General features: G+C 36.3%; 3 protein-coding genes across 4 annotated transcripts; all 3 read left to right on the top strand.

The window, feature by feature from the left end:
- Window positions 1–433: 433 nt before the first annotated feature.
- On the top strand, window positions 434–6,870 carry LOC131949813 (serine/threonine-protein kinase nekl-2). 2 transcript variants are annotated; one of them, XM_059311799.1, is made up of 11 exons: window positions 434–709; window positions 1,330–1,457; window positions 2,025–2,294; window positions 3,044–3,144; window positions 3,555–3,651; window positions 4,104–4,211; window positions 4,325–4,438; window positions 4,674–5,031; window positions 5,310–5,392; window positions 5,610–5,715; window positions 5,820–6,870. In XM_059311799.1, exons 2-10 carry the CDS (start codon window positions 1,377–1,379, stop codon window positions 5,709–5,711), a joined length of 1,314 nt encoding a protein of 437 aa, XP_059167782.1. In that variant the 5' UTR covers window positions 434–709; window positions 1,330–1,376; the 3' UTR covers window positions 5,712–5,715; window positions 5,820–6,870. The 2 variants fall into 2 exon arrangements, with proteins under 2 accessions (XP_059167782.1, XP_059167783.1); XM_059311800.1 differs by lacking the exon at window positions 434–709 and having other exon boundaries at window positions 1,302–1,457.
- A 668-nt stretch (window positions 6,871–7,538) lies between these two features.
- Window positions 7,539–16,089, top strand: LOC131949795 (serine/threonine-protein kinase Nek3). Its single transcript, XM_059311751.1, has 7 exons — window positions 7,539–7,965; window positions 9,103–9,348; window positions 9,600–9,700; window positions 10,534–10,639; window positions 11,619–11,714; window positions 14,790–14,906; window positions 15,157–16,089. Exons 1-7 carry the CDS (start codon window positions 7,879–7,881, stop codon window positions 15,301–15,303), a joined length of 900 nt encoding a protein of 299 aa, XP_059167734.1. The 5' UTR covers window positions 7,539–7,878; the 3' UTR covers window positions 15,304–16,089.
- A 2,084-nt stretch (window positions 16,090–18,173) lies between these two features.
- Window positions 18,174–23,153, top strand: LOC131949811 (serine/threonine-protein kinase PLK2). The gene is made up of 8 exons (XM_059311795.1): window positions 18,174–18,265; window positions 19,134–19,236; window positions 20,027–20,308; window positions 20,971–21,071; window positions 21,850–21,955; window positions 22,312–22,407; window positions 22,688–22,795; window positions 23,001–23,153. Exons 2-8 carry the CDS (start codon window positions 19,156–19,158, stop codon window positions 23,151–23,153), a joined length of 927 nt encoding a protein of 308 aa, XP_059167778.1. The 5' UTR covers window positions 18,174–18,265; window positions 19,134–19,155.
- Window positions 23,154–23,280: the final 127 nt, after the last annotated feature.

Genomic DNA, 23,280 nt, shown 5'->3' with positions numbered 1-23,280 from the left:
ATATCGTATTTTTGTCCGTCATAAAAGACTCATAAGAACTATTCAATAGTAAATGACAAATAGTATACTTCTTCAATTCACGATATTTTTTAAAATACTTTTTTAAGTGTACCTTTTCTATCAGTTTGCTATACCAGTTATAGTCCAGATCTAGATCTAGCCAATATATATTTTAGCCTTATTAAAAATTTGCATTTTTTAAGGGGTCTGTTATATTTTAGATCTAGTCTAGATCTAGTCTAGCAGAAGAGAAAAAAAAAGTATTTATGATTTGAATGTAGGCTATCATCAATGTTCATAATCAATTTGAAATAGTTATTTGACGTTTTTTTCAAATCTTGATCTGGCATAGTAGATCTAGTTTTGGGAAAATCTATTAAATTTTTCACAGGTTTTTTTTTTACTAATCTTAGTAATCTAATATAGATCTAGATCTAGAGTCTAGATCTATAACTAAGAGATCTAGAATAATTACTAAAATTTAAGGAGTCATCTTTTTTCACAATACTATTCTTAGACGATTTTACTTTTACGTACCTAGTCAAGTTAGTAGTATTAGTCTAGTGAGTCTAGCTACTAGCTAGAGCTCTAGACATCTAGAATAATCTAGATAGATCTAGATCTAGATCTAGTTCTAGTTTAGTAGTTTAGTAAGTTTAGGTCACAGTTTAGGAGAGGCTAGATCTACCACTAGAACTAAGTATACACAGTGAGTATACACTATACACTATGACTTAAGTCACTTAAGGAATGAAGAAATAAGCATTACCAACACCTAAGTTGCCAGCTGCTACAATAGTGAATAGAGTCTAGACCAGGGGTCGGCAACCTGCGGCTCGCGAGCCGCATGCGGCTCTTTTGATATCAAGGTGCGGCTCTCCAGCTCCTTGCACAAATACTACTAATCTTAATAATAAAATAAAATATTTGATATAAATAAATGTTAGTGGCTCTTTAAAACCAGGGAAATTTTGAAAATTGTAACTTTTGGCTCTTCCACTTCAAAAGGTTGCCGACCCCTGGTCTAGACCTTTGGCTTGGGCTTATGGCAGGCTTTTGCTTCCTTTCCCTGGTTTGGGATTGATGGGCAGCAGACAACATCAAGTCTCAAACGTGCATGCAGTACTCTTGTGGGCTACAAGCATGCATCATACAACTAAACCACACTGCTCTCAATCCAAAAACTATCTTAAAAAACTCTAAATAATAAAATTAAAATATGATTCACTTACGGATTACTGTAATGAGATATGATAATTTTAATTTAGAATAGGGGCCTATATCCCAATGATTTAATTATTTTATTTTTTCACTTTTGTGTGTTGACAGCAACCTTGTCTCAGTTTTTCACTGGTCCGGCCTTACGCCAGTTGCTGATGACGTACAACATTTTAAAAAGACTAGGCCATGGATCTTTTGGTGATGTTTATCTTCTAAGAGTTGAAAATGGTGATGAAGTGAGTATGGTGGATGCCTTGTGAGCTCCTCCATAACTTAATATCAGAATAACCTGATTAGTATTTAATGATTTTGTTTACACTTTTTAAAATAGTTTTTAGTTAATCAATTCAATTTAATGTAATCGAATTTATTCAATAACGGTAACAATAGTAGGCACTGAGGCCTTTTTTCACATTGGCCGTTTAAAATAAACAAAACAACAACGTAATAACAGCATTTAAAAAAGCAATTGTGTAGTAAGATAGCACTAAAAAATGTGGAATAAAGAAATAATATTACATAGTTATAATACAAAATGAGATAAAATAGGAATATAATAGATGAATGGGAAATGTTGCAATCAGTCAGTTAGGGAGGTAATTAAATAATTGTTGTTTAAGTTTAGTTTTGAATATATTTTCAGATCTAGATAGTTTATTTTATTAGGAAGATTGTTCCACAAATTAGAACCAGAGTTTTTGGAAAAAAGTTTTATATGGGATCTAAATATGTGTTTTGTATTTTCCATAAATATTACTATAAATGAAAACTGTAACTTCTCTTGGTGATGATTTGTCTAACAGTATGCCTTAAAAGTTGTGGACACCACCAAACTTGTACAAGTGGAGGACAAGTCTGTTGATGCTGAGGCCAGGCTGATGATGAAACTATGCCACGCCCACCTGGTCCAGTGCTGTGCCTATTTCCTTTGCAACAAACACCTGTACCTGCTCACAGAGTTTTGTCGTTACGGCTCCTTGAAAAACTATTTAAACAACAGCTCCAGCCTTGGTGAGCATGTTCCAGAGGAGAAAGTTCTCATGTGGCTCAGTCAGTTAGCTGATGTTCTTAGAGTAAGTTGTTCTTGTTCTGCCAGTTAGTTGATGTTCTTAGAGTAAGTTGATCTACCAGTTAGCTGATGTTCTTAGAGTAAGTTGTTCTGCCAGTTAGCTGATGTTCTTAGAGTAAGTTGTTCTGCCAGTTAGCTGATGTTCTTAGAGTAAGTTGTTCTGCCAGTTAGCTGATGTTCTTAGATTAAGTTGATCTACCAGTTAGCTGATGTTCTTAGAGTAAGTTGATCTGCCAGTTAGTTGATGTTCTTACAGTAAATGGATCAGCCAGTTAGTTGATAAATTAGTTGCGAAAAGCTTTGAGCATTTACAAGCAATGAAACAATCCAAGCTGAAGCAGATTGTTTTGTATGATTATATTAATACTGTCAGCAGATTTTATTGATTGAATCAATACTTACTTAAAATCTAACACAAGCCAAATTACAAACATTTTAATATTTATACCATTTCCCTACAACATATTCTATATCTAGTTTCTAATGTGTAAGAACTAAAGTGTTAATGTATTGTGTTGGGGTTGCTATAAAATAACCATGTTTGTGACAAATTTAAATGATGGTGGAGGCAGTCTTACAAATTCCATAAAGCAAATCCTGTTGAGCTTAATAAACTAATCCTCCATTAACTGCCATGAAGACTAACATGCTGTGCAATTTATTTATGCAATTAGTCCCTGTAATCCAATTAACTGCATGTCTATGTATTCCCACTAAGTTTGTGGTTAGGATTGACCACTTGCACTGTTTCAGTACCTGCATGCCAGTAAAGTTATCCACAGAGACATAAAGACAGATAATATCTACTTGGATGACAAGCAGAATTGTAAACTGGGGGATCTAGGAATAGCCAGGTAGTCAAAAGCTGTCTTTTGTTGCTAATGTTGTATGTGACTTTTATAATAGCTGACTTTTACTAATGTTGTATGTGACTTTTATAACAGCTGACTTTTGCTAATATTGTTTGTGACTTATATAACAGCTTACTTCTGCTAATCTTGTATGTGACTTTTATAACAGCTTACTTCTGCTAATGTTGTATGGGACTTTTATAACAGCTGACTTTTGCTAATCTTGTATGTGATGTTTATAACAGCTGACTTCTGCTAATGTTGTGTGAGACCTTTATAACAGCTGATGTTTGCTAATGTTGTGTGACTTTTGTCATACATCACTTAACTAACTGCTGACTTGTGAGTAAAGTGCTTTATGTGGGTGGCTACTAGCAGTCCTTTAACATGCCAGGTGTTTTCAACATTCCCAGGGAGATGACCCACACAGCTGCCGTGGCCAACACCTTTATTGGCACCTACCTGTATATGAGTCCTGAGATTTTCAAGACCTCTGTCTATTCTTCTAAGGTGAGATTTTGGCTAGTCTTCTGAGATGAGATTTTATCTGTCTATTCTTGTAAGGTAAGATTTTGACTGTCTATTCTTCTAAGGTTAGATTTAGGGTGAAAAAAAGTTCATCTATTTATTAGCGTAGGAACATTCCCCAGAGTAAAAGTTTCAGTCCAGTTTTTATTATAAACTTTTTAAATTTTTTTATTAATGTTGTGTTTTTTTCTGTGTTCGGAGACTCAATCAAATTTTGTTGGACATCTACTATTTGCATGAATCAGCCATAATAGCCTTAAACAACAATGTCACAGTCACCCAATACATGACATCCACTTTATACTCTGGTTCTTGAAGAAATCACTACCTGTAGTCACTCTTCCTCATAGAATTTTATCATTCATGCTTTTGGCATCTAAGTTATAGGAACTGTAAACATAAAGAAATCAAGCCAATTTGATGTTTGTGTTTAGACAGATATCTGGAGCTTGGGTTGCTGTATCCATGAGGTCATGACCCTCAGCCCCACATTTAAAGGAGACAGTTTGGTTCAAGTCATGGGCAAAATTACTCGGGGAAAGGTAAAGTTGATTCAAAATTTGGTTGTCTTTTTTAAAATGAAATTCTTGCATTTTATCTGGCTAACCAAAGCCTACCACCAAGTAACAAACTTAATTTTTCTCTCCTGGCCCAGTTTCCAGCCATGCCAGATTTTTACAGCCCAATACTGCGGCAGCTGGTTGGAACCATCTTAAATGTAAACCCGAAGAAACGTCCAGATGCCACAGATGTTTTATATTATGTTTGTGTAAGTTACACTGTAACATCCATTCTAGATTCTTTACACACACAAAAGTTTTACAGCATTTAAAATAACTTCATTTAAAATCTAAATTTAACCTTGCATATTTAGAATGTATTACAAAACAGTATATCAATGTGAATGTTTTTTCCCACTTTTTTTACATAAAATTATCAGAAATATCTATTTATAAAGAAAAAAAATAGAATTAAAGTAAATAAATCTGATATATATCTATCAGCAAATAAAAGGCCAAGCCTACACCCCAGGCCCACACAGAGACATCCCTAAAATTGAGATTGACCAGATGCAGGTCTGTAAAGCTGTGCAGGACTTTGAGAACTCACCAGGGGGTGACGACCTTCAACCTTTTTTAAACTTCCCAAGCCAGCCTGACACAAATGTTGTAAGAAGAGCACCACGGCCTCTTCCACAGCCCAGACCCAGGTCAACTGTTCCAAAACATTCAAAACACAGAGCAGAGAAATCAAAATCTTATCCAAACTTCCAGCCAAATGAGGCAAACAGTTCTGAAAGTTTAGAAACTTCTGATACCATTCCCTCCTACACAACAGACTTGCCACAGACAAAATTAAAAGGTAAAGTAATTTACATGAACCAATCCAAAAAAATTGCATTTCCACTCTTCTATTGTGTTTATCTGACATTTTATTCAACTATAAAATCTAAAAACAACAGTTTGTAATTATTGGTCAGCAGAGTACCTGGTAACAACAATTTCATTTTTCACTGAATTTGGCCAGAAAAATATACTTTTTTCCTGACAAAAATAAATTTGATAACCATTCTAAAAGATGTGAATATTGCAAGGGGTGGTACTTGGGGGTAAATGTCATGTTTTGTTATTTCTTTCTAGAAAAGACAGAAATTGACAGGGCCACTGTTGGGGCTTCCATACCCAATGTTGACATTCACCAACCTCTAAACAACAGCAGCAATGTAAGTCCAGTCTGAACACAGATGTTTGTCTACATTACATGCACTTATTTTATGACTCAGGCATTTATTTACATTCAAGACATGCAGTCATTTGATGATTGAGTCATTTATTTTGTTCTTTAGGTTTTTAGTAATGTGGCACATAGGCTTATATGTTTTAAAATTTAATTTAGTTGAACTTTACATTTGATTAATGATTATCTCAATTTTATTTTAGAACAAATCATTGAAGAACTATTCAACATCTGAGTCTGAGAGTTTGGTGACCTTGTACACACGAGCCCAAAAGGTCAAGTTCAGTAAAAGAGTCAATGAGTGACCAGGTAGTCTCTGCATTTTATGACAAAATGAAATATTTGTTGTTTTGTTTTTAATAATATTTGAATAACTCCATTAGAAGTAAAAATAAATTGTGTTTATGTTATAGATGATGAACTGTACCACAGATTGTCACATTGTGTTTTGACGTATGCTGGCAGCAGCATAAAGATTACAGCTGTAGGGAAACTTGCCAACATACACATTTATTTTTTGACTGGTTAATTAATTTATGCTGAATAAAGTTTTCAGTCATAGGGAAACTAGCCGACATACACATTTATTTTTTGACTTGTTATTTATGCTGAATATGTTGCCAAGTGAAAGCTTTAAATAGATCAATGAAGATGTCCAGTCTGAGATACTGTTGTAGTGCTGACCACTGACCACACACATTGCTTGTACACAGATGAGTGAAGTTGTCATGACGCAGGTGAAGATGGTTTTATTAATGGGATATAAAAGTTCTTCATAAAATATTGATTGATGGGATATAAAAGTTCATCATAAAATATTGATTTATGGGATATTAAAATTTGTCACAAAATATTAATTAATGGGATATTAAAGTTCATTGTAAAATATTGATTGATGGCAAATAAAAGTTTGTCATAAGGTATTGATTTATGGGATGTAAATGTTCATCATAAAATACTGTTTTATGTGTTATCATACAATGCTGATTCAGTACAATAGATCTGAATATTGTTTTGTTTACTTGCAAATGGTGTATTTTTACATCAACATTTATTTTCATGATATATTTTTGGAATTATACAAAGTATTTTTTTTATTTTACACAATATACCTTTTGTATCTCATTTCAAATGTATTTGTAAAGAAAATATAATTATTTTTATCATTCAATTCTATTAAATATGAATGAATTTTGTGATAATTTTATTATAGTGAAACTTGTCTTAAATCCAAAGTAAGGGATCTCACTGCTTGTGATAGGGCAGCACACTAAGGTCAAGGTAAGATGGCTCTACATGGCCATACAATTAGATGGCCAAACAATTCAAAGCCAGTCCTAGCTGAATGATCTAACCACTTCAACATTGTTGACTATTCTTTTGTTAAGTGTTATGTAGTATTAGTAGCAAATGTTAAGTATTGTCATAAAAATTGTTCGCAAATAAAATCTGTTATTGATGTCATTTGTTGACATTTGAGATTGTTATTTACTACACTAACAATAAGAACAATTTCACTACTTTTGTCAAAACTTACAATAGTAAAAATAAATGTGAAAATAGTTCCATTTATATTAACAGCATATTCTTTATTACATTTACATATTCATTAAGTAAAAAACTGCAAAGAATCTGCATGCCTGCTGTCTATTCACTTAATAAATTGTACACAACTGTACAGCTGTAACATATCCCACAGTTTGCTAAAGTAAGAATAGGCTAGAAAATTGGAGGGCTATAATAGAACATTTATGTGCAGTGGCTTATAGGATATTCTATTAAATTCAAGACTAGTGTTTTTTATGATTACAGTATTTTGTAGTCGGTTTGTTTAGATTGGATAGAACATCAACACCAAATGGCATCAGAGTTTCTTCCAGGCATCTCTTCGAGAGATTCCCCCCCCCCCCCCCGAACGAAAATGGAATTTATGTAGAAAATATATACTTTTAACAGTGTCCGCCAAACCCCCCCCCCCCCCCCCCCCCCCGGGAGAAAAAAGTCTGGAAGAAACACTGAATGGCATGGAATCCAGCAGGGCGAGAAGACGGAGCTGTGTAGGCCCTGTGTGTGTAGAAAGTGTTGGAGTAAAACCTATTTTAAATGGCCTATCGATGATGCATTGAACTATTGGATTTAGCCGACGTCAGTGCCGTCCATAAATCGATATGATCGCAAATCGATCCGACATAAAGCTCTATTTATAGCTCTAAGTAAACACGAACACTTGATAGGTCGGTATAAGTTAGTGGATGTGATGATTTGTGTTGTATACCGCCGTGATTACTTAGCTTGATATTTGTATTACGATTGAAGTTTGCCGGACGAAATATTTGTTTTGACACGTGACACCAAAAGATTGCAGCAATGACTAACTCTAGCACTGCCACCAGCACATCGTCAGGTCGCCTGTGACCACATTTCATTTTTTTTTATTAAAATAATTGTTGTTGTTGGCTAGAGAAGATTAATATGACGTCACCATTCGTGATTCACAAACAACTGGCCACTGGGCGGTTCGTCAATGTTTACCAGCTGGGTACACACGATCAGGGAACGGTAAGTCTCTAAAGGTGTTTTTACAAGTGTTTTCTTAGATGTCTTTTTATAGTCAAGTCTTCAAGTTTAATTTCGACCCATTTCAAAAGGGATGATTTCTTTCCATTTAACTTTATTTCTAATGACAAAGCAAGAATAATGTGCAATCAATTCAGATATTAAATACGTTAGGTATTAAAATGACTTTGTTCAACAAGGAAAAGATAACTCTATCCGTCAGGTGAGCTAGTGTTGAATATTGTTTACATGTGTTGGAGACCAGCCGGGTGTTAATCAGGGGCAGATAACACTCGTAGACAGTGATTTTTATAAGGGGATGTAAATGTAAGCGACATTTAATGGCCTGAGTATTAAGCGAACTTGTTATACGTATAGTCATAAGGGGAATAGATTCAGGAACAATCGGCCTGGAAAGATTAAATATTGTACAGATAGTCTAAAAAATAGTGTATCGACTAACGTTTATATCTTTAAAATACAAGCTTTTAAATGCATTAAAATAATCAGGAGATATTCATTATTTTGTCTTAGCGATCAGAGTATAGGTAAACACGTTGGTCGCAAAGTGTATTGAACAGATTCCTAGAGCTAACAATGGTTGTACATTTAGTCAGTGGCGTAGCGAGGTCGGGTGTCACCCGGTGCGGGACTTAATGGTGTCACCCCCCCCCCCCCCACACCCCCAGAGACGTAGCAACCCTTCCCGGGGACAAACTTTCAATTTTCGATTTGCACCCCCCCCCCTCAAACTTTCGATTTGCACACCCCCCTAAAACTTTCGATTTGCACCTCTAACAGGACTATTTAACGCTCGAATTTATCATTTAATTAAGCGCAATTATCATTTTTCTCTATAAATTTTGCTATTTTTTGCCTTGGTGTCACCCCATAAATGGTGTCACCCAGTGCGGTCCGCCCCCCCCCCCGCCCTCGCGACGCCTCTGCATTTTAATTTAGTATCAGCTCTTTTAGCCTACACCGTAAGATACTGGCAGTATTTTTTCCACATTTCGGGGGGGGGGGGGAGGTAGACTTTTTCGAAGAGATGCCTAGAAGAAACTCTGGACACTGATAATTTTGTCTTTTATTCCAGTTTGTCAGATACTGGTCAACCACTATTTTTTGTTTTTATCCCAGTTTATCCTTAAGATACTGGACACCTCTACAGCAGACGCCGAGAAAACGAAAGCGGAAGTCGAGTCTGTCCTTGACCTGAAACACCCCCACGTCCAGCAGTGTTGCTCGTACAGTTTCGACTCTGACCGGAAGTTGTACTTGCTGCTTCAGGAGGTCAAGTGGTCACTACAACATGAGCTGGAGAAACGAAATTTTAAGTGGAACGACGATTTTAAACTGCTGGCTCAGATGGCCGATGGCCTCAAGGTGCGCCTGCAGACAAGTTTTGTTTATGTAGACAATGTCTGTCTGTGTAGACAACTTTAATAGAATATATATTTGTCGATACAAGACTATCTACGTAGACAACATTTGCATGTGTGGGCACACGTCTATATATGTATATATACATATATAAATATATATATATATATATATATATATATATATATATATATATATATATATATATATATATATATACACTTAAAACCATGTCACCGCTATGATATTGCCAGTTCCTACATTCCAAGAATGTATGTCACGGCCATCTTAGGACTGATCACGTGTACCTAGACATGGACAGAAATATCAAGTTGGGAGAAGTGGCCATTGTCAGGTAAATGCCACAACTGATTCTACCTTGTCAATTTCATTGCTTCGATGTTTGTTTATCTGTGTTGGTAAAACAGTTGGTAACATAGCCACATTTGTTGATGTATGTAACATGGCCACATTTGTTGATGTATGTAACATGGCCACATTTGTTGATGTATGTAACATGGCCGAATGTGTTGATGTATGTAACATGGCCGAATGTGTTGATGTATGTAACATGGCCGAATGTGTTGATGTATGTAACATGGCCGAATGTGTTGATGTATGTAACATGGCCGAATGTGTTGATGTATGTAACATGGCCACATTTGTTGATGTATGTAACATGGCCACATTTGTTGATGTATGTAACATGGCCGAATGTGTTGATGTATGTAACATGGCCACATTTGTTGACGTATGTAACATGGCCACATTTGTTGATGTATGTAACATGGCCACATTTGTTGATGTATGTAACATGGCCGAATGTGTTGATGTATGTAACATGGCCGAATGTGTTGATGTATGTAACATGGCCGAATGTGTTGATGTATGTAACATGGCCGAATGTGTTGATGTATGTAACATGGCCACATTTGTTGATGTATGTAACATGGCCACATTTGTTGATGTATGTAACATGGCCGAATGTGTTGATGTATGTAACATGGCCACATTTGTTGACGTATGTAACATGGCCACATTTGTTGATGTATGTAACATGGCCACATTTGTTGATGTATGTAACATGGCCGAATGTGTTGATGTATGTAACATGGCCGAATGTGTTGATGTATGTAACATGGCCGAATGTGTTGATGTATGTAACACCGTCATAATCTCGTGCCACAGAAAACCGGACAACTTGACCAAGCCCGTCATGTTCTATGAACTGAATGCCGGCAGACCGTGCTACCTGGGGCCAGAGGTCATTGACCACAAGCCCTACACAACCAAAGTAAGGTTTGAATAATATTCAGTTTCAGTCCAGATCAGCAGGTCAGTCTAAGCACTAGTAGCATCTTAGTGACTGACCACTGTAAGAATATTAGTGACTGACCACTGTAAGAATCTTAGTGGTACTGACCACTGTAAGAATCTTAGTGATACTGACCACTGTAAGAATCTTAGTGATACTGACCACTGTAAGAATCTTAGTGACTGACCACTGTAAGAATCTTAGTGGTACTGACCACTGTAAGAATCTTAGTGATACTGACCACTGTAAGAATCTTGGTGATACTGACCACTGTAAGAATCTTAGTGACTGACCACTGTAAGAATCTTAGTGACTGACCACTGTAAGAATCTTAGTGATACTGACCACTATAAGAATCTTGGTGGTACTGACCACTGTAAGAATCTTTGTGATACTAACCACTATAAGAATATTAGTGACTGACCACTATAAGAATCTTAGTGACTGACCACTGTAAGAATCGCAGTGATACTGACCACTGTAAGAATCTTAGTGATACTGACCAATGTAAGAATGATAGTGTTACTGACCACTGTAAGAATCTTAGTGATACTGACCACTGTAAGAATCTTAGTGACTGACCACTGTAAGAATCGCAGTGATACTGACCACTATAATAAGATAAGTGCTACTGACCACTGTAAGAATCGAAGTGGTAATGACCACTGTAAGAATCTTTATGATACTAACCACTATAAGAATCTTACTGGTACTGACCACTAGTAGTAGTATCATCTCAAGCTCACCCAGACAGCTTGAAGTTTTCTGATGTTGCTCATTTAAACACGATCTGTGTATATTTGAGTTCCGTGTTATCTCTCTGTTACCTACCTCATGAGAAATTGTTACCCACCTCATGAGAAATTGTTGCCTACCTCATTAGAAATTGTTACCTCGCGTCACATTTTATGTTACATAAAGGCTACATGTTGACATCACTTTTTGTTTTCAATTAAAGACAGATGTCTGGAGCCTGGGCTGCATATTCCTGGAAATCTTGAGCCAAAAGGCGCCTTTTATCTACGGCAATCTGGCAGGCATCACAAGCGGCGTCGTAAGTCCCAAGAACGTTCAATGTGTTGTCCTTAAAGTTATGTTTAATTTTTTTTTTAAATTAGAAACGTGCTGAAAATAAGACAGGGGTCGTCCATAAATGACGTCATCCTCGTAGGGAGGAGGGGCAGTAGCGTACGCAGGGGGGGGGGGAGCAGGGGGAGCGGCCGCTCCCCCTCTGGCCATTTTCAGCAAAGTGGCGCCTTTTTGGAAACTTTTTAAACTCTAAGTTTTAAACAATGATATTTGTTAAAAAAATATTTTTAGTCGGCACATCTATGTAAATCACAAGATTTCTTTTCAAGCACCAATTAAGCATTATTGTACTAGTCTAGTAGTGTCTACGTTTACAACACGTATTAACAGCTGCATCAGTTTGCCATTCTAAAAATAACCATCACGATGCATTGCAATGTTTAGAAAAACCTCTACGTTAGTACCACTTGGCAAGAGGGGTGTTAAGTTTAAGGTAACTGTATAATATATTTTCTTACGAATAATTGAATTAGAAAATGTTATACATAAATATTCACACATAATTACTTTATATATACAGTTTGAATCGTGTGATTAATTTAAAAAAAAATATAATACAGAAACAAATACAACTGATGTGGCACCTCTATTTAAATTTACTTATGAGCAAACTGCGTAATGGTGGGGAAATTTTGACAAGGTCAACAACGTCATCACGATGAAGTAGTAGTATTCATACAGTATGGGCGATAGTAATTACGATCACAAATTATATGAAACAGTTACAACCCCCCTCCCCATGGACCCCTCTGTAAAAAAATTTTTGTCATAATACCACTTCTACTTATTTAAATCTATTTCTGTAATATATATTTGTGTAATATATATTTGTGTAATATATATGTATGTTTAGAACAGCCATCTAAAAACTGACGCTATGTTCACTCTGAGTTGGTTATCTCCCCCCCCCCCCCCCACACCTCACCACCACAATTGTGTAGAGCGACATTAATGTCACAACTAGGTATACACTGGGTTGGATAATTGACCTAAGTTAAACGGACAGTGGTGAATGAAGTTGAACCCACCCCCTCAACCCACCCAGAACTGATCTGTTAAGTACATGTAACGTAATAATGTACCAAAGTACCATGCCGCCGGAAAATTAGCTTTTTAAACGTAAAACTCTATGAATATTGTTTTTGCAATTACCTGTAAAAATGTGTGTGATCAATACAGTGATCTAACCCATACTTATCACTATGTTAAAAAATGATCTTTAAAGAACACAAAGAAGCAGTAGTTAATTAAAATATATGATCTGAACTAAATGACCGATATTTAATTATATGTAGGCTGTTATTCCGAATGTTTTTCTATTATATCGAAAAGCGTGATTTTATACCAACTCTGATTTTAAAAACTTTTATTATGCTGTAATACTTTAGCATTTATGATGACGATATATTAAATTCTGTTTATAGACAAAAACATTTTGTAAACATGAATAGTGTTAAACAATTTCGTTATATTCTAAAGTAATTATTTATTTGTTTTGACATTTATAATTAAATGTGTAGATATATACATATTTATATTAAGAGAGTGATTATTTCCCCTATTTCACTTGTCTTAAATTATTTCCAAGGAATTATTATGTAAGAGTTTTTAGCGCAATTTCCATTCTGGAGAATTGCGTTTATTAACTCGTCATTTCTGGGAATGGATGGATGAATGAATGTATGGATGAATGTGTGTCCGGGCTTTAAGTCGTATCTCCTCCTCAACGAACCAATATCGATGACTAGTTCCAAAAGCAATTATGTTAAGCAAGTTACGAGAATGAGCATAGGCCATAAAAATTCCGGGTTTCTTTCATGTATTTCCCGGAAAAGCAAAAAAACCTCGAAAAAATGCAGTTTTTGGCCCATATCTCGGCAACCAGACCACTTAGCGACTTGAAACATGTACCAATCGATTCCTGTCGTAATTTAGAACAATATTGCCGAAAAAAGTTTTCAAAAATATCCTCTCGTTCGGTCACAAATTTTAAAATTACATAAACACCTACAAACCGATCGTTCTTCTAGCTTGAACACACCCCAGCATTATACGTCAGAGCTATTTTTAGATAACATAAGGAAATTGCGCATAAATGTCACTAGACTTTTTTAATTAACTTGTTTTACAAGAATTACAAAACAGATTGTGTTACGTTCATTGTTTTTGGTTGTACTATGTACTGGTATATATATATATATATATATATATATATATATATATATATATATATATATATATATATATATATATATATATATATATATATATATATATATATATTGTTTAGATTGATACAATTTTTGTTTTGTCGGCCTACATTGTGTGTTTTTTCTTATTTCTTCAGAGTGATACTTTCAATTTATTTTACATCATAGCGAAGTAATGCCATACAGCTAGTAATTATATATATATATATATATTATATATATATATATATATATATATATATATATATATATATATATATATATATATATATATATATATATATACGTATATAGAACGTGGTAAAAATTCGGCGCCTTTTTTTGCTCTTTTCGCTCCCCCTACAACGAAAACCTGGATACGCCTCTGGGGAGGGGAGTCCGTAATTTATTGACGGTGTGTGGATAAAGGGGGGAGGCTCAGATGCTTTGACGTCACACTTTTGCTTTATAAAAAAGCTGTGTTAGAAAACGAATTTTAGCCGTTATTTCGCCATTCAGAAAACTGTTTTAATAAATTCGGATAGAAATTGATTAAAATACTCCATGTTGACAGAGTTCAGACAAGATTTAGGAGGGGGGGGGGGGGGGTTGTAGGCTGAGGTGTGACGTTATTTGGGGGTGGGGGAATCTGTCTTTTTGTGACAATGTGTGACGGGGGGAGGGGGGGGTAAAATCATCAAATAGAGCGTGAAAAACATCTGAACATTTTATCGATGTGTACAGTAGAAGTAAAACTGTTCAAAGAAATTGATTGTCGTACTTTGAAGTTGATTGGTTTATCACCTTGGGTGACGAAATAAAACGGCTGATTGCTTAATTTTGTTTTTCAGCATCCAAAAATATCCACATTACGGCATGGCTTACCTCTATCAAATTTGATCGACAAGATGTTGGCAGTTGAGCCGAGCATGCGCAGTACAGCGGCGGAAGTGTGTGACACATTGAAGGTTTGTTTTTGAAATCAGATGGCCAGTTTCGTTTTTATACATTCTGTTTTGATTAGAGCACCTTCATGTTAAATATATATCTGGTTTACTAGACCTAAATCTGTTTATAAATTCTAAAATAGAAATAATTTATTTTCAGTAAAGACAAAAAGGAAAAAAAAATATTTAAAACTATTTTAAATGGGATGTAACTATTTTTCAACATTTTTCCATTACCACTGTGTCTGTGAACGACTTGTCCTAATTTCAGGATATCCGAGGAATGGAAGTGGTATCAGCAGACGTGACATTCCTGCCCAGGCTGTACCTGGACTGGGGGAAGGTGTATGCTGCCCTCGCCAAGTACAGGCACGATGTTATTGTGGGGACAAAGTCAACGTGTTGCTCCTTATTGTAGCGGGCCCTGTCTCCTGATGTAATGGTCCCTGATGTAATGGCTCCTGTCTCCTGATGTAATGGTTCCTGTACCATCATGTAATGCCCCCTGTCTCCTGATGTAATGACCCCTGATGTAATGGCCCCTGTCTCCTGATGTAATGGCCCCTGTCTCCTGATGTAATGGCCCCTGATGTAATAGCCCCAGTCTCCTGATGTAATGTCCCCGCCCCTGATGTATTGGCTCCTGTCACATCATGTAATGCCCCCTGTTATTTTATGTAATGTCCCCTGATGTAATGCCCCTGTCCCCCTGATGTAATGTCCCTTGTTCCATCATGAAATGGCCCCTTGTCCAATCATGTAATGGCCCTTATCCTATCATGTAATGGCTCCTGTCATATAATTGAAAATAAACGCTGTGATTTCATGAAGCTGATATATAAATATTTGCCTTTAAGAGTTATCAAAAAGCAACCTTAGTCATCTAACTGGCAATAAAAGATGGTTTGACTATTATTTTTATTATTTTTTTTTCTGATGTGTGCTATTTTACTTTGTTATGAAAATATACTAATGCCACCAAAGCTCCACATCACATAACAACCAGAAAATGCACTATGTTATTCTTGCTAAAGCTCCATATAACAATTAGAAAATGTACAATGTTATTCTTGCTAAAGCTCCACATATCAACCAGAAAATGTACACTGTTATTATTACTATATAACAATTAGAATATGTACTGTAAAGTCTTATTCTTGCTAAAGCTCCACATTACAACCAGAAAGTGTACAATGCTATTAAAACTGTTTTCAGTCTCAGCGCGTTCAATGCTTTTATACAAGGTTGTTTTTTTTTTTTTTTTTTTTTTTTTGTTTTTTTTTTTTTTTTTGCATTTCTCAATCTCAAACTTTATCAATCAAAGCACTAATAGACTTATTGCACCACCAATCATAGCTTCCCTTGGGGAATTTTTCTTGTAACCCACTTCGCCCCTGGATACTACTGTAATAAAGAGGGAGTGACCTCCCCTAAACTTTTTCGTATATTCTTACCAGCCGTCCCGGCCAGGCTCTGCACTGGTCTTTTTGAAAAACCTATCACAACCAAAACACAAACACAAACGAAAACAGAAACCCAAAAACAAACGCAAACACATACGCAAACAAAAACGCAAACATAAAAATAAACACAAACGTAAACATAAACGAAAATTCAAACACTAACGCAATTACAAAAGCAGACACTAACACAAACGCAAACACTAACGCAAACAAAAACGCAAACGTAAACATAAACGAAAATTCAAACACTAACGCAATTACAAAAGCAAACACTAACACAAACCTAAACGCAAAGAATATAAACATAAACTTAAGTGCAAACATAAAAGCATAGTGCTCACATTATTGCCCGGGGCGCAGAATCGCAGCCTACCGGGACGCCGGCGGAACCACCTGATTTAACTTAGTAAACAACTATAATACCCCTTTTTATCCATATTCTATTGCACAGTTTAAACCGAACTTAGTTGCCATTGCGCTCACGAGAAGGACCGGGGCGCTAAATAGCACCCTGGCGGGGCACCGGAGGAAGCCCTGGATTTGATTTAGTGAAGGACTATAGTAACCCTTCTTATCCATAGTCTTTCGCAATGTTTAAAACAAACTTTAAAGCTCACAGGATAGCCAGGGTAGCAAACGCTTCCCGGCCGGAGAGACGGCCGTTATACGATTATAATAAACCCAACTTGTCAGCAAACGGAAAGATAGAAGTAAACATAGAGGACATTTAAGAGCGGCTTCTAAACTGTTACTGATTTAAAATAATAACACGTGTCTAACCCATGTCAGTCCGTCTTCCACATACATACAGAGCTATAGAATCCGTTTGAGCTTTACATGTTAGATATTACACTATAGGGAGATAGACATGTTTTTTTTTCTCTTATAAGAAGTATAGAGGGGAATTGTAATCGTGCAAAAAAAAAACGAAATCGAGATTTTCATAATTCTTGACGTTTTACACCTCCCTGAGTCGGAAAACATAGTTTTGTAATTTTGTCCGTATGTCTGTGTGTGTCTGTATGTCTGTGAACAGGATAACTTGAGTACCATTACAGCTAGTTTGATGAAATTTCATATATAAGTGTTATATCAAATGTGTATTTCTGTATCAACTTTTCAGCAATTTCCGGTAGCCGGAAGTGGAACTTACTCTACTTTCAACTTCTCAAATGCCTATAACTTAAGTATTATTGTAGATAGATAAATGAAATTTGACAAGTAAGTAAAAGATCTAATTCTCTGCCTTCTTTCAAATTTGATTATTTCCGTTGGCCGGAAGTAGTACTTTACGCTATTTCCGCTTTCTAAAAAAAACGCATATGAATTTACAAAGTACTAGTATTCCGTAATTATTATACACATATTGTTTGCCGTTCACTTGGTGCGCAAGTCTTTTTTTTCTATGAGATTCTATTCTAGTTTTAAAAAGTTTAAATGTCGGATACCTCACGCTGTTACCTCTATATGCAGCAGTACACAAGTGTCGCATTCAATTTTAAAATTGTGCAAATCGAAAAACTATATATATATATATATATATATATATATATATATATATATATATATATATATATATATATATAAGATGACAAAATCCTGCCTACGCCCCGGCCTATGTGTGTGAGGAACTCGGCCGGTGTGGTGGGTAGGGGAGGGGGAGGCTTTCCGTGGAGGTTTACCAAGCAGTACCGCACCCCCCCCCCCCTGCTTTACAAAACAGTACAAGGGCTCGACTTGCATGAGTGTGTTTAACGGCAAGAGGTCATCATGACTAGTCAGGTGTTAAAAATAAATGTGCGAAATCCAATTTCCAAGAACTATGAAAACAGGCAGCATTGACTTATTGCTGAAGCTAGCTTTAGGCTAATTGATGTAACTAGCTGTATAATACTCACATCGCCTCTAATCTGTACGGTAATTTTAATTGTTACAACTTTAGTGTTACAAATTTTATGACAAAGTCGCTGTCTACAGTTAGTTTCGTTTTGTTTTCAAATGTTTATTTTTTTTTCTACTGCCAAGCTATTCTCGTTGCTTTACACTCGCGAAACTATAGCTAGGCCTTACTAGATCTACCTATAGACATACAATGCTGTTATGTCTTTGTTTAGGCCAGTTACAATAAATGTAATGGCTTAGTCTTAAATTTAGGGTTAGATTATGGATTGTGGATTTGGTTATGACAAGAGTTAAAGCAAGTTTTAGTTTTGTGTTAAATTCTGTTATGGTAGGCTTATAGTATATCCCTTCTCCAAGTTTGAGCTTGTAAATTTGCACTGGTTTCTGTTTCTCGAGTTTACCGAGAATTTGCCAGATCTATTGTTAGTTCCTACAGGGGTTTTGTTTTACTTCCTCTAATCACACAAAGTAGGCCAAAGCCCATTTGAGAATGGGCTTTTATTTACTTTACACTGTCTGTTTGTTATAAGATTTTGTTTAGTTTGCATTGTCTGTTTGTTTGTTATAAGCTTTTATTTACTTTACAATGCTGTTTTTTTATAAGCTTTTATTTAGTTTAAAATGTCTGTTTGTTATAAGATTTGGAATGTTTTACAATGTTGGTTTGTGGCAAATATTGTTACTCAATTTTAATGAGCGCTTTCGCTCAAACCTTGCATGTATATTGTTCTTCGATAACAACTTAAGAAAATCTAATTTTTAATCTAATTAGAAATTAGCAATTGACTTGAAAGATTATTAAATTCAATTTTATTTTTTATTGAAGTAAGATGCTCTTTTGAACGAATTTAAGTCTAGTAACTTTCCTTGATTTTAATTTCAGACTTGATATAACATATCAAATCATGGACTACATTATACACAAAACTATAGGGACAGGCAGATTTGTGGCTGCCTATCAGTTAGGTGTACCGCGAAACGGATTGGTAAGTTCGTTGTTTTATTCCTAGAATAATAGAATATTTACTGTAGTTTCGCTTTTGGTGTGCGTAGGCCTAGCTACCAAGTGTTTGATTATTTTATCATGTTGATCAACTAAACACGTTTTCCGTTGTAATAAATCAGTATTAATCCCACAAAGGATACCAGATACTCAACATTATATAAAATGAGTTGTTAAAGTAAATTTAAATATTACCAAAGCTAATAGCTAAGTGGCAACGATCACCTTAGATGTTCACGTATACTGAATAAAAATCCTTGATCAAACACGGCATAAGGAGCAGATAACTGTCGTGTAGAGTTTGATTGCTGCCATTTGTTCCAAGCTTTCATTTAGTTCGCAACGTCTGTTTGTTTGTTTATGGATTTGTGGGGGGGGGGGGGGGGAGCCGACCTTAGGGGGGCGCCAAAATGGGTTGGAAAAACAAATTGAAAGTTTGAGGGGGGGGGGTGCAGATCGAAAGTTTGAGGAGGGGGGTGCAAATCGAAAGTTTGAGGGGGGATGCTAACTGAAAGTTTATCCCCGGGCGCCGGGAAGGGTCGCTACGCCTGCTAAAACTTCACAAATAAATCCATATTTTACTAAGCTAATGGCCTGTATTTTTTTTACAAATCTCTGGACTTGTATTAACATACTCATGTATTGACATGCGCAAATCCATTGACATACGCACATGTATTGACATGCGCACATGTATTGACATGCGCACATGTATTGACATGCGCACATGTATTGACATGCGCACATGTATTGACATGCGCACATGTTTGCAGTACACTCTGAAGATCACAGACAAGACGACGACGGATGTCAGTGAACGTGACATCAGGGACGGGGTGGAGGCCGCCATCGACAAACTCCGCCACATCCACATCCAGCACTGCTTCGCCTACCACATAGACGAGCACAGACGTCTGCTGCTACTTCTGGAGCCAGTGAAACATTCTCTGCTAGATGCCATCAGGCAGAAGCCGTTTCACCATTTTTATCTCCTCCGTCAAGCCCATCGCGACCAGAGCCTGCTTTGGTTTGCACAGATGGCGGATGGTGTACAGGTAAAACATCGTGAGTTTAGGGTGGCTAGTTCTGTAGGTGAGGTGCTCACATACACCTGTAGCTGTAGCATTGCCTGGGTGCTCACATACACCTGTAGCTGTAGCATTGCCTGGGTGCTCACATACACCTGTAGCTGTAGCATTGCCTGTGTGCTCACATACACCTGTAGCTGTAGCATTGCCTGTGTGCTCACATACACCTGTAGCTGTAGCATTGCCTGGGTGCTCACATACACCTGTAGCTGTAGCATTGCCTGTGTGCTCACAAACACCTGTAGCTGTAGCATTGCCTGGGTGTTCATTCAAGGTGAGGTCATAAGTCCCATAAAACCCAGCGATAACAGAATGAATTTGCAGGATAAATTTAATTTATTTACTCAACTAACGAAAACCTATTTCAAACACATATCAGGGGCGTCACTAGGTCGGGTGACACCCGGTGTGGTATGCGAGGGTGTCACCCCTCCACCAACGACTATGATATACTAACAGTTTAGGGCATTTGGTGTCATCACCGTCTCGGATGGTGTCACTCAATGTGGTCCGCACACCCCACCTTGTGACGCCACTGTGTTTAAAATTTAATGTATATTCAAATAATCCTTACTTGTAACGCTAGCTTTCAAATGGAGCCCAATACAGCTTATAATCTTTTTTCGCAGTATTTGCACGCGCAGAATATATGTCATCGTGACCTTCGTACCGATCACGTGTTTCTTGATGAGAATGATGACGTCAAACTTGGAGATCTTGGACTCCTTAAGTAATTTGTTATGTTTGTAATCTTACATTACTGAAGAGTAATTTGTTGTGTGTAATCTTACATTACTGAAGAGTAATTTGTTGTGTGTGATCTTACATTACTGAAGAGTAATTTGTTGTGTGTGATCTTACATTACTGAAGAGTAATTTATTGTGTGTAATCTTACATTACTGAAGAGTAATTTGTTGTGTGTAATCTTACATTACTGAAGAGTAATTTATTGTGTGTAATCTTACATTACTGAAGACTAATCTGTTGTGATGAATGTTAGACTATGGAGAACGGATGTAATATCAGTGTCGCTTAATTTTGAGACACAATGTTGTACGACACAACTTTAGACACAGCTTTGTGTGACAGTTCCACCGTACCCAAATTTATATTCTATTTAACAAAAGAACTCAAAGGCTAGATCTGCCTTACAAACAAATTATCTGCATTTTTATACCTGTGTAAAGTCATGTTAATTTTTCCACTCAGTCGGTAAAGCTCATGGTTGCGAAAAACCGAAAAGTCTCGAGTTCGAACCCTCGGGCAGATGAGGCTAGTTAGCTGGGGACAGCCACTCTTCTAGGAGAGACAACTCCAAAATCAAACAACTGCTGCCTTCTAGTTTGTTCTTGGGCTGAAATCGGAGTCAATGGCCTCAATGGTGCCTAACCAGTTGACACGTACCCTTAAGTGCGTTGGAGGGGGATCCCTTCCAACACTAAAATTAAGAACGAAGAAGACGAACTAAAGACCCCAAATTCTAGAAACCATCTATTTAAATTTTCAGCAAGCAAGAAACGCGAGCTAAAAGCTTCAACTTTTTCGGTGGAGTTTTCAATGAACCCTGTTATATGGGCCCGGAGATGTTTAACAATGAAAAATACACGTCCAAGGTGAGACTGAAAGCTACAACTTCTATCCGTTTATTTTGATTTACAAACAAAAGCAACAATGGAATTTTCCTTACCGATCCTTACAAGAGTCGGTTAGCCCATATTGCCATGCAGTGTATAAATAAGTTGGCTAATGATTTGCTGTACAAGCATAACATAATACCGTTCCACCTGATCAGGACTATAGCCAAGATTTTTGGTGTTTTCAATAACATGGTATTTGAATTATAACCAACTTTAAGAAGACAGCCTATATTGTGTTAAGTCCAAAATAATGCACACCGAAAAATGTCTCAATAAATTCTAATTTAGAGTATTGTTTTTACACCGAATGAATGTGAGAATTAAATGTCTAGACAGATATCTGGAGTCTGGGCTGTGTTTTCTACGAAGTTTTTTACGGTAAACCAGCTTTTGTCTACAGCGAGGCCAAGCAAATCTTTGTGAAAAAGGTCAGTTCTATCAAAATATTTAAATATGGCAGAAAAAGGTCAATTCTAAACACCTAAAATAGCAGAATATATATATATATATATATATATATATATATATATATATATATATATATATATATATATATATATATATCAGAATACGACCAATTCTTTCAAAATAAAACATATTCAAAATATATTTGCTCTTTTGTTATAATATTGAATGTAGTTGTGCTTTAGTTGATTTTTAAAATCGTTAATAAAAACTATCCAATAAAATTGTTTGTTTCCCCACCAGAAAATGCCTGCATTCCGCTACAGAGATGTTTACGTGCTGATAGGGCAGATGTTGGAGATAGACAGGGAACAACGAATCGATGCCAAATCTGTTGTAAAACATGTTAATGTAAGCAGACTGGGCTGAGATGGGGTGGGGGGTGTTGAACCAGTGATGAGCGATTTGATTCAAAATCTGTTGTAAAACATCTTTAAGAAAACGAGATGTGCAGATGACCTTAGATTTATTTACGTTGTGCCTATTTATTTCTACACGTAATAAAAACATAAATAAAGAGTAACTTTGAGCGAAAATTATTCTTATTATTTTGCAGTCCCTTAGAGGTGCAGAATACGAAAAACCAGATTTCATGCCGTTTTCGGAGGTGAGCATTGAATGGGAGAAGGTGACGAAAGCTGTGAAAAAACACAACAACCCTCGGCCTGCTAGAGGAGCGGATGAAAGAGGTGGCTGCTCTATATCATAGTCCTCAGAGATGTGGAGGTCAGGGATGTACAGAGGTACATCATCAATCTTGGAGGATACAACATCAATCTTATAATATACAACATCAATCTTATAATATACAACATCAATCTAAGGGGATTTATACG

The sequence above is a fragment of the Physella acuta genome, unplaced genomic scaffold (genome assembly GCF_028476545.2).
Source record: "Physella acuta isolate Inbredline_101_S28 unplaced genomic scaffold, ASM2847654v3 ptg000714l, whole genome shotgun sequence".
In the NCBI taxonomy this organism is placed as follows: Eukaryota; Metazoa; Mollusca; class Gastropoda; family Physidae; genus Physella; species Physella acuta.
Note: the sequence above shows the minus strand (reverse complement) of the source record. Positions and strands in the feature narration are given on the sequence as shown.